Here is a 14,712-nt window from a genome sequence, read left to right on the forward strand (position 1 = left end):
GGACCCCAACCTCAACGTGCTGTCCGATGGCACAGCCCAGGGCACCGTCAGCTCCCCAGAGGGACTCCTGACCCTCATAAGGGCAGCTCCACCAGGACTCAGTGCCCCCTCCTTCCCTCAGCACAGAACCCAACGGCACCCAGAGGGTCAGGGAAATCAAGGCTTCCACGAGGCGCCAGCTCCCAACTGCCCCCAGGAGGCCAATGGGTTCGGAGCCCCGGGTGCCCCAGGTGAAGGGGTCACAGAAACCATGAATGGGAACTTCGGGGCACCGCGCCCATAAGAATTGCCATTTATTCCCGAAGATGCCAAAATCATCACCAAGGATTCACCGAGGGGTGCATGAGGGGACGAGGAGGCTCAAACACTGATTGAGGGGCCAGTCAGGAGTTGGGAGGGAGGGAGATGGGTGGGGGGACCCCCCCCCCGCTGTCCCTCCCCCTTCTAATGCCGTGGGCAGGGGTCCCCCTCCGGCCGCAACCCCTCCCCGTCCCCAGGTCCAGTTTCTCTCCGGGGAGGCAGGGTCGGGGATGGGGGGAGACGGTGTAGTGTGAGTGGGCCCCAGGAGGGGGAAGGACGCTGGGGTGGGGGCAGGGGTCCCCCGCTTCACATGCACTCACAACACTGGTCGCCCAGGTAGCAGGAAGCCCCCTCCCGCCCTGAATTATAGGAGGAAGGGATTAGTGTTGGGGGCTGGGGGTCCCTGGGGCATCATGGGGGGCAGGCCAGGGCCCCCGCCAAGGGGAGAGATGTACGTCGGCGGCGCTCCAGTGACCGGAGGCACGGGGCTGAGCCGGAGCTGGTTCAGGGTGAGTGTCGCGGGGGTCGCGGGCTGGAAGGGGTTGGTGATGGAGGGGCCGGTGGCCGGGCCTCCTGCAGGGGGAGACGACAGGGAGCGGAGTCAAGTCAGGGGTCTGCCGGGCGGGCCAGCACCCCTGCTCCCGGGCCACACTCACCGCTCGGCAGGAAGGGGTTGGAGGCCTTGGCTCCTGGCGGCGTGGGGCCTGGCCGGCTCACCAGCGAGTCCAGGTCCACCAGGGCGGCATTGGGCCCCAGGAAAGACTCAGGGGTCTTCCGCGTGGGCGGTGTGGGCGTCGGGGCGGCTGCAGGCGGGGGGCTCCCCACAGCCTCAGCCAGAGAGCTCCCGACCCCGCTCATGTCGAAGGCACCGGGACTGCGAGCAGGCACCTCTCCGGCGAGCAGCTCCAGCTCCCCTGGAAGGGGCCGCAGAGGGGGTTCAGGGGGGAGGCTGCCGTGGGGACCCTGAGGAGGCGGCCCCAGAGCCAAACCATGCGGGTGTGAGGCCAAGAGGCAAGGTCAGGAGGACCACCCTCTGACAGCCTCCAGGTCAGGGACCGACCCCAGCGGGTGAGAGCAGAACAGCACCGCTTTCGGGAAGCTCACAAGACGGGTCATGACTGCCTGGAGGGGACGCGCGGTGTGGGGCAGGGGGGGGACAGTGGCAGGTGCCCACCCTCCCAGGAGACTGGGTGATGTGCCGTTAGCGTGAGGCCTGATTTTTTTGTTTAAGATTTAAGAACCCCGTCTGATACTGAAAGACATGCATACATGTAGCTGAAAAGAAGCCTGGAAGAGTGAGACCTGCAGACTGGATGGCAACCTACGGTCAGCCTGGGGTGGGGGAGGCACTAGTGCCAGGCCTGCTCCCTCCACAAAGCCTGCTGCACTCGAAGACGCAGAAAAACCAAGGGACCAGAAGGAATGTTACCCAGGGTGGGGAGGTGGGCACTATGAAGAGAGCCCCCAACACCACATAGACTCGGGATCTCACCTTGAGAACAAGCCCAGGGACAACCTGCAGACACAAGGGCCAGCCCGGACTCTGGCCGGAAGACAGGCGCTCGGAGCTCCAGGAAGAGGGGGCGCACAAACACCCCTGCCCCAGGACGCCGGTGGGCAGGTGAGGAAAGGTGTGCGGTCCCCAGAGGGAGGGGCAGCCATCAGGCCAGTCCAGGCGCCACACCGCCCGGAAGCCCCCAGAGTCTGTCTGCACTGCACTCCAAGAAACATTCCAGGGTGACAGCAGCGTTTGGGGAAACTGAAGAAAGGGAATTCTCTGTACAATTTTTGCACCTCTTCTCTAAGTCTGAAGTTATTTGAAAACAAAGAAGTTCCTCTTTACGAAGGGTGAACGACCAGCTCCACCTCAGTCACGCTGTTACAAGAGCCCTGGGGGAGCCCTGGGGGCCGGGCCCACCTCGGGGCTGCAGCCATCCTGCTGTGTCTCAACCCTCAAGCAGCCACCCAGCCTGGAGGATCCTAGGCTTGTGGGGGACACTCACCCGTGCTGCTCCCAGAGGCCGGCAGGGCTGTGCGCAGTTGCTCGAAGTCGGAGAACTCGTCGGGCTCCGTGTCAAACCCCCCGACCGCTGTGGGGTCAGGATGTGCCCTCAGCTTCCCCAGGGGCCCAGGCGACGCCACTCCTCCCACACTCGAGGCCCGGCCCCCGCCCTGGGCCACCCCCCAGTACCTGCGGTGCCATTGGCGCTGGGCTTGGTACGGGACCCCCCCCAGGGGTCTGAGAAGGCCGGGGCCGGGGCCCAGGGATCAGAGCCTGGGGGTCCGCCAACTGGGGCCCCGCCTACGTGAGGAAGAAGGCAGGTGAGGGGCTGGCAGCCCACCCCGCCCCCCAAAGCCAGGCAGCCCCGAGGCTTCAGGCCCCTCCCCAGCTGGCCCCTCCCACCGCGTCCCCACCCTCCAGCCCTGCGGCTCACACTGCCAGGCGCCTGCTTCCGGCAAAGCCCTCCTCAGCCTTGAGGCCCCCGAGTGGCCCCCGGCCAGGGTGGGGTGAGGGGCCTTGAGCGTGCCTCACCCAGGCCCCCCCCCCCACAGCCCCCACAGCCGCTGGGCACCCACCCTCCGGGCACCCCAGGACTGCACGCCACATGCAGGGCCAGGGCGGCAGCGGGCACTCACCGTCTGAGCTCCCCCACGGGTCGGGGGTAGGTCCTTCTCCAGCCACAGGGGCCGCGGTCCCACCCCAAGGGTCAACCGGGGGCCCCGCGGGGGCAGCAGGCCTCCAGGGGTCCCCGGAGGCCGGTGTAGGAGCCGGGCCACCCCAGGGATCAGCAGCGGGAGGCACAGGGGGTCCCCCCCAAGGGTCCGAGGTGGGGGCCGCCGTGGGGAGGGCAGCAGCCATGGGCACTGGGCCCCCCCAGGGATCCGCGGCCTGCGGAGCAGCCGGAGCCGTGAAGACGTCAGCAAGATCCATGAGGGACGACTGCAGGGAAGAAAGAGAACAAAGAGAAAATGGGGAGTGGGGCAGACCCCGACCGAGGGAGACAGGACAGCCACACAGCAGGAGGGGCAGTGGCGTCAAGGTGAGGCAGACCTACCCCCAGGGGACCTCCTAGCGCCCAGAGAGAATGGGAGCGGGGGCAGACCCCCAGCTGCTTGTTCCTCTGGCACGCTCCACCCTGTCCACCTCCCCACCCGCCCCGGCCCTCCTCCCCCCAGCCCCTCCGTCCACTCTCCACACAGCAGTCGGCTGGCTCTGCAGCACCACACACCCGCTTCCCGCCCAGCCCAGGCCGCTGACCAGTCCCTGACAGAGTGAGGACAAGGGCCGCAGCCGCCGCCCTCGGCCCCGCACCCGCAACTCCCCATGCGCGTCCCAGGGGTAGCCCAGCTCGCTCTGGGTGGGAGGTGCCCCCACAGACCCTGCACACCCCTTCCCAGGGGCAGGGGAGCAGGCAGGGCAGGGCCGAGATCCTCCTGGGCTGCGTCGGACACTGATGAGGCCGCTGGACAAGGCCGGCCTGGACACGCTATCCCGCCAGGCCCGGCCCGGCCCCCACACGCACCTCCTCCTGGCCCACCGTCTCCCTCTTGCTCTCCTCTATGGCCATCTGCAGCCGCAGGTCATCCCCACGGCGGATCCGCTCCTCCTGTTCCGGCCGGAAGCAGCAGGCAGGGGAGGGGTCAGACTGAGCGACGGGGCTGACACTGCACTTCCCCCTACCCCACCCCCAAATGGACAGCCCCAGACCCTCCCACCCAGACAATGGCGACTGAAAATTAAAATGGGATGCGGACGATGTGTGGGATGGGGTGGGACACGGGGTCTCAGGCCGGGGCGGGGGGGACGATGACGAGAGGGTGCTGTGCAGGGGCCAGGACGGGCTGGGCCGGGCCGGGCAGGGCCGGGCTGCTCTGCTCTAACGGGCTGGGGAAGCACGGGGCGCCTGACTCCGGGTGTTTTCTGCAGGGGGTGAAGGTGGTGGAGCCCTGGGGCTGTGACGGAGAGAGAGAAGGGCACCCTCACCACCCAGAGCAGCCACAAGGCATCTGCTTCACGTGCTGGGTATCCTTCCGGGAACCCATTAGACACAAGGTCCCACTGAATGAGAGGAGGCGGGGACCTGGGGAGGGTCTCAGGGGAGCCTCGGGGTGGGGAGGCTGCTCTGACCTTATCGTGCTCCTCACGGCTCAAACTAAGGGCTAGCTGGAGCTGGACGTCATCCTCGGGGCCGCAGGACGGGGGCTGGGGGAGAGAGAGTGTGAGGGGCTGGGGGAGACAGGTGGGGCCCAGAGGCGGGGAGAGAGAGACGTGCACACACAAGGATGGAGACAGAGAGCCAGGCTCAGGCAGAGCAAGAGACACACACACAGACGTAGTCCCCCGAACTGGTGAAGAACAGCAAAGAGACACGCCTAGGGTGTGGGTGGGAGCCGGGCTGGGCAGGGCCAGGAAGGCCAAGCACCCAGAGAGGAAAGGGAGCGGGGAAAGATGGGGCAGAGGGCAAGCAGAGGAGGGAGACCAGGAGAGGAGGGGCAGGCAGAGGCTGAGGGCGAGGCGTGGAGACGGACGGCAGAACGGCGGTCAGCCCCGCGCCCTGTGGCCCAGCCGTACCTGGTCGGCCTCCTCCTTGCTCATGGCCAGGGCCAGCTGGAGCTGCAGCTCCTCCTCCCCGCTGCTCTGCGGCCAGGCCTGCTCTGCCTCGGGCGGGGGTCCCGAGCCCACGGCTGCAGAGGAGGCTGAGGGGACACACACGCTGAGGCCCAGACGGAAGAGGGGACCACATGGCCCAGGCAGCCAGGCTGGCAGAGTCTGAAACCCCCCCACCTCCCCTCGGGCCTGGCCTCCCTCCCCCAAGATCCCCAGTGGGACCCAGACCCCAGGCTCCATGGTCAGGGAGGGGGTGTGGTGTGCATGCAAACCCACGGAGGGGTGCGGCGGCCCCACCAGCAGGAAGGACAGGGTCAAAGAAGGACAGCCCTGATGGCCCAAGACAAAGGTCTGCTGATAAAGAGGGAGGGCCCTGGGGAACCTCTGAGCCCGTGAGCTAAGTTCTTGCACTGGGTCAGAGATGAGAGATGCCCTGTGGCCTGTCTCGGGGCCCCATCTCAGGCCCCAGGGGGATGGAGGGCCTTCCTCCCTGGTCCCCAGGTGGGAAAGCTCCCAACAGCCCCCAGTGGGGTGCCTGGAGCCTCAGTCTCCAGGGCTGGGGCCAGCGGCATGGATGCCGGGGGAGGAGCGGCCTGCACACCTGGCCCCGGCCCCATCCTGGGACAAGGGGCGAATGAGGAAAGGATGGAGAGAAGACATGGGCCCAGACAGGAGGGAGCGCCCAGCCTTCCCTCAACGGGCCAGGCTCGCTCCTGCCGGCCAGGGAGCGCTCACCATCACACGTTGCCTCTCCATCCTGACTACCTACCAAGACACCACCTCCATCACCTGGAAACTGCTTGGGCCTCCTCCACGGTCCCGCCTCCCCAGCCCCCCACCCCCACCCCCACCCCCACCCCCGTCGGAGAGCTGCCAGGTAGAGCTGCCAGGCCCACCTCTCGGCATTACTCCCATCTCTACCCTTCCCGCTTCGAACGCTTCCACCTGCGCTCACGACACCACTTGGGGGATGTTTCTACCTTCGACACCCACCCAGTCCCAGCATAAAAGGCCCTTCCCAGGAGCACTCAGGATCCTGCACACCCATATATAGAACTGAAAGCTTCCCGACACAGCTGGACCTCCCATCGTGGAGGACGCCCTTTCTATCTCCTCTACGTCACCTCTTGTCCTCCTAATAGCTGGTCGCCACCCAGCACCTACACTTCCTCCAACTCCAGCCGAGTCCCCCTCGCCACCGCTCTGGCCCTCCTCCGTCCTGTGCAGCCACCTAGGGCCTCAGCCCCCTGCCCTCTGCCTGAGCACAGCTCCCGTGGTGGCAGCAACCTCCTCCGGACCGCGCACTCCGTCTCAGGCACGGGCCGCCCCCAGACAGACCAGAGGAAGCACGCAGGTGAAGGGCGCAGGCAGGGGACGGGCCCGGACACCCTGGCTCACCCGTGGCGGTCTGCGCCAGCTTCTCCTTGGTCTTGAGCGCGTGGGCACGCTCCTCCCGCAGCCGGTCCTCGTCGCGCAGCAGGGCCACCAGCTGCTTGGCTTTCTCACGCACGTTCACACCCTGGTCCTTGCCGTCACGGTCCACGTACTGGAAGTCCTTCAGCGTCTGCACGGCGTACATGTTCTCCTTGCACTGCTGCGACACGCGCTCCGAGCCCGTCTTGATGAGGTACTCCATCAGCGTCATGGCCTGCAGGGGGGACGCACTGTCACCCGAGGCCCAGCTCACCCACACCCTCCGCAGCACGAGCTGCCACCAGGATGGACCTTGAAAACACCACGAGGGGTGGCCGAAGCCGGGCCCCAAAGAGCAGAGTGTGCGAGAGTCCATGCACAGGAGATGTCCGGGCAGGCAAACACACAAAGTGTGCCCGGGGACTTGGGGGTGACTCTCAGTGGGATAGGGAGATCCCCCCTTCTGTCTAGGGGGACGAAAATATTCTGGAACTAGGTGGGGTGATGGCTGCACAACACCATGAATGTGCTTAACGCCACCAAGCTGTGCACTTTAAAAGGGTGAATCGTGTGTTACGTGACCTACGCGTATCTCAATAAACACCGGGAAAGCGGAGACGGCCAGTGCATCACCGCAGCCCACGTAGGGATCGCCAAGCGAGCGGTGCAGACCCTGCTCTGTTCATTAAAACGAAGATCTAAGGTCACACGGCCGGAAGGCAGCTTGTTAGGACCCGCTCGGGATGCCCAGTGCACGACACATCCGCCCGCTTTCTCTAGCACCCTGTGAGTCTGGAAAGTGTCATCCCAAGCATAAAGTTTCACGCCGCCCCGGCGCAATCTGAAGACAATGGTGGAGGAGGGAGACGCCGTGCCGAGCCGTGCCGGCAGGGCCCGTCCAGGCCTGGGTGCTCCGAGGGAGCACTTTGGGATCGTCTGCATTTTATGACATGGGAACAAATTCCCTTTTCAGCAAGGTTTAATAGGAAATACCACCCCCCCCCTCCCACTCCTCACCCCAGGCAAGGCCTTTGTGGTCTGAAGAGCCTGGAATCCAGGCGGTCTGGGGAGTGAGGCGAGGGGTCCTGGCCCCTTTCAGGCTCTGTGGGAGGCCATGGCCACTGTCCTCAGGAAAAGGGCACACCTTAGATTTTGCAGGTGACACCAGGGGCCTCCCAGAGTTCCCAGACCCACCCAGGGCTCCTAGGTCTAGAGCAGAACAAAACAGAGGGAGGGGCAGGCCACCCCGGGGAAGCTGTCTGAACCGCAGCGGAACAGCAGCGGAATCCACCAGGGTCACATCTCCTCAGCCTCCCCAGGGAGCCTGACCTGTATCTGGCATGGGTCCTGAAGGTGTGTTGACACTATTCACCTCTGTAACTAGAGATTAGTCTTTAACTGACCAAGAGATGTTTACGCCTTAGGGGAGAATGGGAAGAAGTAACACCGCATCCGCGTGTGGAAGGCAGGCTCCAGAACTCCTGGGCCAACGGTGTTCGGAATTCAGAATTCTCACGAGTTCCGCCATAAAGACTGCACACACCACGTGTGACAGAAGTCCCCCAGAGGAGGGCGACACCAACGGTCGCGCTCTGTGGGACCCTCAAATGCCAGGTAAACAACCTCACCACAGTCCAGATGGGGCCTTGGTGCCAAATGACTTGAAAACTTTCGTTTTCAGAGCTCTGGGGACTTTGGAACTGCAGTTTAAAGACTGCGAACATGGAAGTGACCCAAACACCCCACAGGGGGGAAATACATACGTACGAGCCGTGGCGTGTTCATATGACAGGAGCCCCCCACACACAGCCACATACACGAATGAGTGGCTGCTCCACACGTCAACCCCCCAGACGTGACGGTGAACAAAGACAAAAGACAGCAGGCACCAAGGATCACAGGCCACAGGACTCCACGCCTGGAACAATCTCAGCAGACGGAAGGCCGGACACGGTGCCTCCCGGGGACACATACTCTATCTCCACCTGGGCAGTGGCTACAAAGGGGTGCACACACCTAAGAGCCAGCCGGGCTGTGCACTCAGAACTGCGCCTCGATGGAAAACAGGTTTCCAAAACAGCCTGGTCCAGGATGTCCCGGGCCATCAGAATGCGAGCATCAACTTAAACAGGGGTCAGCAAGCTTTCTCTGTAAAGGGCCGGGTGATAAACCCGCCAGCATTTCAGGCCATGCACTCCCGGCCCTGAGAGCTCAACCCTGCACCAGGCCACGTGTGATAAAGCTTTACTTACAAACATAGGCGCAGGGCCAGGTGTGACGCGTGGGCTGTAGTTTACTGACCCCTGCTTTCAAAAATAAAGACTGAGACCCTGCACTCCTCAGCGAAGTCAGGTGACACAGCCCAGAGTCAAGAGGGTGGGCTCAGGGACGGCCCTCTCAGCCCCACCACAGCGAGGGCGGTCCCGAACCTCTGCATCTCAGTTCCCCCACTTGGAAGAAGTACCTCTGCTGCTCTGCGCCCACAAAGAACCTGCCACCTGTGGCCTCTCAGGACTCACCTCCCCTCACCCACCTGGCCCGGCCCCCTCCCCACCCAGCTTCTGCCTCTCCCCCCGACCTCACACAAAGGCTCCCCAGCTCCCCAGCCCTTTCCCTTCACAAGAAATGACTCAATCGAATCCAAGACCAAGACCCAGGTGTGGCTTGTAGGGAGGGGCGTGGAAAGGAGCCAGAGCAAACGGGCCTCAGATCGCGGCTGGAACGTAAGCGGCGCCACCTCTCCAGGCCTCAGGCTCCTCGTCCTGGAACCCACCAGGGACCCACCCCAGCCTCCGGAGGACAGACATGCCCCAGTCCGCGTCCACGAGACCAGGGGCCTCACCCATCTTGCCCACCACCACATACAGAGCAGACCCTCAACTGCCATTTTACCGAAGGAACAGCGACAAAAGGACTCACCAACACCCCTGGGCCCCAGGAGTCGGACTCTCCCGCAGAGGGAGGTCCCGGGACTGGCCTGAGGCCGCAGTGCTGGGGGTGGGGCCTCGCCACCTGCCCCAGCCCAGGCCCTTTACCACTTCTTGACCCACCTTGGGACGCCAGGCCCCAGGTCCCCAGAATAGCAGTCAAACGAGAAACCCACCGAGCGCTGCCTGCAACTGAGTTCCCTCTACCCAAAGCCTGTGGTCTGTCCTTCTGTCTGTTCACTGGATCGGAGCGTGTGCGTGTATCACTGGGGGCACTTTAGCCACATTTATCAAAATGGCACAGGCACATGCCCAGAAATTCCAGTTCTGGAAAATGGCAAACACACACGGACATTCACGGCTGTCTTGTTTGTAAAAGCAAAACACTGCAAACAACTTAAAAATCCAGCACCAGGTAGCTGGCTACATCAATCATGATCAACCCAGACAGCAGACAGGAAATTGTTTAAAATAAAGAAAGAGTGCCAAGTCTTTGCTGTCCTGACGAGAAACGACCCCTGACAGGTGCGCCTGCTTCCCTTTTTACAAGTAGGCTGCGGCTTCCACGCGGTAACTGCGCTCTTCCTTACAAGCTGCTTCGCGTCCCGGTAACTGCATCCAGCCACAGGACCGCCGCCGCAACCAAGATACAGAACCAGTCCGCGGCCCCCAAAGCTCCCTGGAGCTGCCCACCTGCCTGGACCTCCACGCACAGATCACCACAGAGGACAGAAGCTGGGGACACGGCCGCCGCTGAGGGAGGGGCGGACACTGGGCACCCACTTAGGCCTTCTAAGTGCATCAGTCTTGAGAATGTGTCACCTCTTCAAAAACCACAAGGCCCAAAATTCTTTGTTGCCTTCACTGAACAAGAGAGAGATTTACATAAATTACGTAAAGACACAGAACAGTTCCTCTCGGAAGCCAGGAAGGCAGCCCGACCCTGGACACCCCTTGGTGGGCACGCCCCCACACAGCTCTGCACCCTGCACTGACCTTGTAGACGTGCCGCCAGTTCTTGCCGTGGTCGTTGAGCCGCTTCCAGATCATGCTCATGATCTCCGAGAAGGCGACGACGTTGTAGGTGAGGTCAGCAATCTCAGACATGAGGGAGCTGGACGGGCCCCAGGGGTCGTTGCTCGTGGCCTCCCGAACCTTGATCTCGGCCTCCGAGTAGTTGTGGACGATGTTCTTCATCTGACGCCGCAGTGAGGAGGTCGACATGGTGGCTGGCGGTGGGGAGGGGGGCAGGCCCCCCGGGGCGTGCAGAGACGGGGCGGTGGGAGGAGGGAGGCCACGGCAGGGACTGGCAGGTCACCGCATCTGGGGAAAGGAGAGGACCTTTGGGAACACAAGGAGGATCTGCGGCCACCCGGCTCCCCGCTGCCTGCGGGGTGGAGGACCAGGTCCCCACTGTGGCCTGCAAGGCTCTGGCCCTGGTTAACCTCTGCCTTAGTCACCCCATCCACCTTTCAGTTCCTCAGTCGTGCCCAGATCCTTCCTGCCAGGGCCCAGCTCAGCGAGGCAGAGCGTGCAGTGGCAGGCCACAGGCCTGAAGGAGGCACACCCCAGTCAACACTTCCTAGCCTGGCACTTCCCGCACCGCAGTTTTCTCCTCTGTGAGATGGGGCTTCATTCGGAGTCCAGAAAACTGGAGGGAGGCTGCTGCACAGGAAACGCGCTATCCACGTGGGTGGTGTCATGAGACAGTCCCCCTCACGAGGTCCTCGCACCCACCCGCGGGCTCCGCTGGAACGCCCCACCCCGACACCACAGCCACCATTCCCCAGGGGGCCTCGTCGGTAGGCTCACTCGCCCTGGTGATTTTCTACTCGTTTGTCTGACTCTGTAGCTGAGGCCGCCCTGAGACCCCATGGGGGCAGAGACCACGTTTGTCTGGACGTGGCTTTTCCCATCAGAGGAGCTGACCCGGAAGAGCCATTCAATAAGCCGTGCAGGAAGGAAGAGAAGGAGGGAGGGCAGGAAAGACCTCTGGAGCAGGGGTGAGGGGGGCAGAATCCCCTGCAGAAACAAGGACACACAGGCAGGAGGCCGACAAAGGGAGCAGAGATAGACAGGAGTGGGTATGCCAGGGGGACGAGGTGTCCCAACGCGGAGGCTCGCGGAGGAGAGATAAGGAACAAGCCCGCTGGCTAGGCTCCAGCTTAGTGCCAGGCACTCCTCGAGCACGAGACATCCATTATCTCATTTAACACTGCGGGCGGGGTTCTAACAGCTGAGGAAGCAGAGGCTCACGTAGGTGAAGTAACTCAGCCAAGGTCACACACTAGGCGTGGCGGCACAGACTCCACCCCAGGCCACCCTGGGCTCCAGAACACACACTTTTAAGTTAACCTGTGCCGAGAGGAGACTGATGGGAAAGAAACAGAAAAGAGGAGAAGGGGATCAGGCCAGTGAGGCCCGTCACAGCAAGCACTCACACAGCCCTTGCCCGGTGCCAGGCGTGCTCTTGAGTGCCTTACACACGGTAACTCCGTTCGTCCCCATGGCACCGTGATTCACAACACCTCACAGGGGAGGAACCCAAGGCACAGGCCTCACCTCCGGAGCAGCCTGGCTGCAGAGCAGGCTCTGACCACACCGTCCACAACCTTTCCAGCATGCTAGCCACAGGCAGAGACCTACGGAGATCTCCTACAACCTGAGTCCCAGGGGAGGCAGCTGGCCCCTGTCTTGAACACAGGAGAGCAGGCACTTGGAGACAGATGTGAACAGCTGAAAAGGGATGGCCAGGGTGCCAAGACGGACCCAGCCAGACACACTAAGACGGAGAGCTGATCTGACAACTAACAGTAGGAGACTGAAAGGAAAGGGAAAGAAAGAAAAGAAGAAAAAGAGGCACAGAGAAAGCTGGGCAAAGACACGAGAAATGGATAAAGAAACATGGGAAGAGAGTGAGGCAGGCGGGCAACGAGAAAAGACGGAGACCCTGAAACGCAAAGAGCCAGTAACCCGGGACAGGGAAATAAGAGACAAGAGAAATGGAGAACACGAAATCTGGGTCCAAATTATGGCCTCCCTGAGATGCACTTTGCTCAGCTCTTTAATGAAGGAAAAGATTCCACCCGGCAGAACTGGTGATTAAATACAATGGATACATAAAGTTCTTGGCACTGCGCCCCGTGGGTAGTAGTTCAGTAACATTGGCTACTATTATTGTCAGAGAAAACACAGAACTATTTCCAAAAAGGTGGCCATCAGAAAATGTGCTATCTTAACACCGTGTTTTTATTAACGGGCATTAGAAGATATATTCAACATTCACAGCAAAACTAAAACTTCACAAACGCTGCTTAAAACAAGACTACGTTTTTCAAAATTGCTTAGCCCAAAGAGAATTACTAAATCGAATAAAAGACAAATCATACGGCAAAATTCTCCAAGGGGTAGTCAGATATCAAACAATGTCAAACGTCACCTGTGTGGAACAAAAAAATCTACAAACAATAATGGAAAGCAGAACTGCCAGCAGTTAACTACACACTTACTACGCGCCAGGGTTAGGCACTTAAAAAAAGCATCACCTCCGTTATTAGGCAAAGCTGCCCTATTACGCAGGAAACACAAGCACACTAATTTTAAAGACTAGGAAACTAAGGTTTGGTGATAAATCACCTGACAAATCTTACAGGCTCGCAAAAAGTGGACCTCTGATTCCAGAGCCGGGTTCTTCACCAAAACTAACTCAAGAACCTGGGTTCACCCAGGTTCACCTAGGGTCTAGGGGCAGACCCTAGACCAAGCGACAGACGAGCGGAGAGGGACTCGGGCTTGGAGGACACGGGTATCAGGACAAAAATGAGATGGGAAGACGGCGGGGAGAGATGCACAGAGCCTAGAAACACCTGGCGAACGGAGACACCAACATTAATCCTGACCCTCAGACGCCGAAACGTGACAGAAAAACAGAACGAGACCGGGACAGACACACGGAGACAAATGCTTTGCAAAAACGCCTAAACAGACGCGGACAAGAGCACAAGCGAGGCCCGCGGGAGGCAGCGGCGCTGACACACAGACACAGGCAGACGCGGGAGAGACGGAGAGCCGCGGGCGGCCCAGGCCGGCCGGGAGTAGGCACACAAAGGCCACGGAGACGCCCGAGCGCGCCCGCCCGCCGCGCCCCTGCCCGCGCTCACCTCGGCCCCCTCACGCCGCGCTCCAGGGGGTCATGGCGGGCAGCCCCCTGCCCCCGCTCGGCCTCGGTGTCGCGGGGCGCGCGCCGAGCCGCGAGCGGCGGACGCGGAGCCGCGCTTGGGCGCACGCGCGGACGCACGGAGGGCCGCACGCCGACGGCCCCGCCGCCCCGGCGCCCGGGAGGGGCGCGGAGAACCGGGCGGGGGAGGGGAGCCGCCGAGCGGACGGGAAGCAACCAAAGGAGGCGACGGACCGGAAGCGGAAGTGGCCGCGCGACCCGCCCAGCCGCCCCGTCTGCGGCGAGCCTGCGCAGTGGCTACTTCCGAGGACACGCTCTCCCGCGTGCCGTCACTTCCGGCGCGCGGGAACCGTCGCCAGGAGCCACTGCCCTCATTTCCGCCCGCCTCCACGAAACCCCGGGTACGCGCACGGAGAGGCGGGGCGCACCGAGGGGTCGGCCAGCGAGCTCGGCCGAAGGCGAAGAGACCGCGTCGTCGTCCCCAGACCGCCCCCGCCCGGTAGCCCCAGGCCCGCTAGACCATGCCCCACCGCGGTGCCCTGGGACGATCTGAACTCCTGCGCCCACAGGGCCAGCCGGATGCGCCCCTCCCCAGTTCATACGGGGGCCCGTCCACTGCACCCTCCTCCCCGGGGCCATGCCCTACGCCCGTCCTAGAGGAGCAGGCCACGCAGGCGGGGTGTGCCACTTCGGGTGTGCCAAGGGCACGGGTGCCCGTGCCAGATCAACAGTGCGGACAGCTGGGCCTCCCAGGGCCAAGCCTCAGCCTGGGGGCAAGGGAACCCCTGAGAACTGGAGGGGAGGGGGTTACACACACCGGACACAGAGCAGCTCCATAAAGTAAAATACAACAAAATGTTTAATGAGCAAATTCGTCTTAGCAAATATGAAACTGCCACAGAGAGTAGGAGAGGGACAGGGGCCACGGGGTGGGGGGCAGGTCTGGGGAGACTAAGGAGAGAATCAACTATGTAAGAAACCAAGGAGAACACGGTGGAGAGGACCAGAGGCCAAAAGGACAGGAGCTGTGGTCCTGAAAGGGGAGAGCAGGGTATCGGGGCCGAACAACAAAATTCAAAATAGTTTGGCCATAAAATATAAACACGCTATGTTTCTACGGTGGGGAAGGGGAGAGAAAGGGAGCATAAGGGAAGAGAGACTTCCAGGGAAGGGCCGTGGGGGTCCGACCTCGCCCTGCTGTGCACCCCCTCCCCACCCCTTCCCTCTGTGTCTGTGGGTGCATGTGTCTGTGTGGGTCTGTGTGCGCACTTCCCCCGTCCCCTCCC

At 62.3% G+C, this 14,712-nt stretch overlaps 1 protein-coding gene across 2 annotated transcripts; it reads right to left on the bottom strand.

The window, feature by feature from the left end:
• Positions 1 to 257: 257 nt before the first annotated feature.
• On the bottom strand, positions 258 to 13,676 carry EPN1 (epsin 1). Of its 2 annotated transcripts, XM_007467991.1 has the most exons (11): positions 13,410 to 13,676; positions 10,246 to 10,572; positions 6,308 to 6,557; positions 4,874 to 4,998; positions 4,430 to 4,504; positions 3,825 to 3,908; positions 2,938 to 3,241; positions 2,492 to 2,602; positions 2,304 to 2,390; positions 957 to 1,214; positions 258 to 873 (listed from the first exon to the last, which is right to left on the bottom strand). In XM_007467991.1, exons 2-11 carry the CDS (start codon positions 10,471 to 10,473, stop codon positions 665 to 667), a joined length of 1,731 nt encoding a protein of 576 aa, XP_007468053.1. In that variant the 5' UTR covers positions 10,474 to 10,572; positions 13,410 to 13,676; the 3' UTR covers positions 258 to 664. The 2 variants fall into 2 exon arrangements, with proteins under 2 accessions (XP_007468053.1, XP_007468054.1); XM_007467992.1 differs by lacking the exon at positions 4,430 to 4,504 and having other exon boundaries at positions 276 to 873.
• Between the last annotated feature and the right edge of the window lie 1,036 nt (positions 13,677 to 14,712).

The sequence above is a fragment of the Lipotes vexillifer genome, unplaced genomic scaffold (assembly GCF_000442215.2).
Source record: "Lipotes vexillifer unplaced genomic scaffold, Lipotes_vexillifer_v1.1 scaffold1223, whole genome shotgun sequence".
Taxonomy (NCBI): Eukaryota; Metazoa; Chordata; class Mammalia; order Artiodactyla; family Lipotidae; genus Lipotes; species Lipotes vexillifer.

Coding starts and splice junctions, on each gene's coding strand:
- EPN1 (XM_007467991.1), bottom strand. CDS start 10,473: ATGTCGACCTCCTCACTGCGGCGTCAGATGAAGAACATCGTCCACAAC. Junction 4,505..4,873: donor GCAAGGAGGAGGCCGACCAG/GTACGGCTGGGC, acceptor TCTCTCCCCCAG/CCCCCGTCCTGCGGCCCCGA. Junction 1,215..2,303: donor GGCCTCTGGGAGCAGCACGG/GTGAGTGTCCCC, acceptor GGCCCCTTCCAG/GGGAGCTGGAGCTGCTCGCC.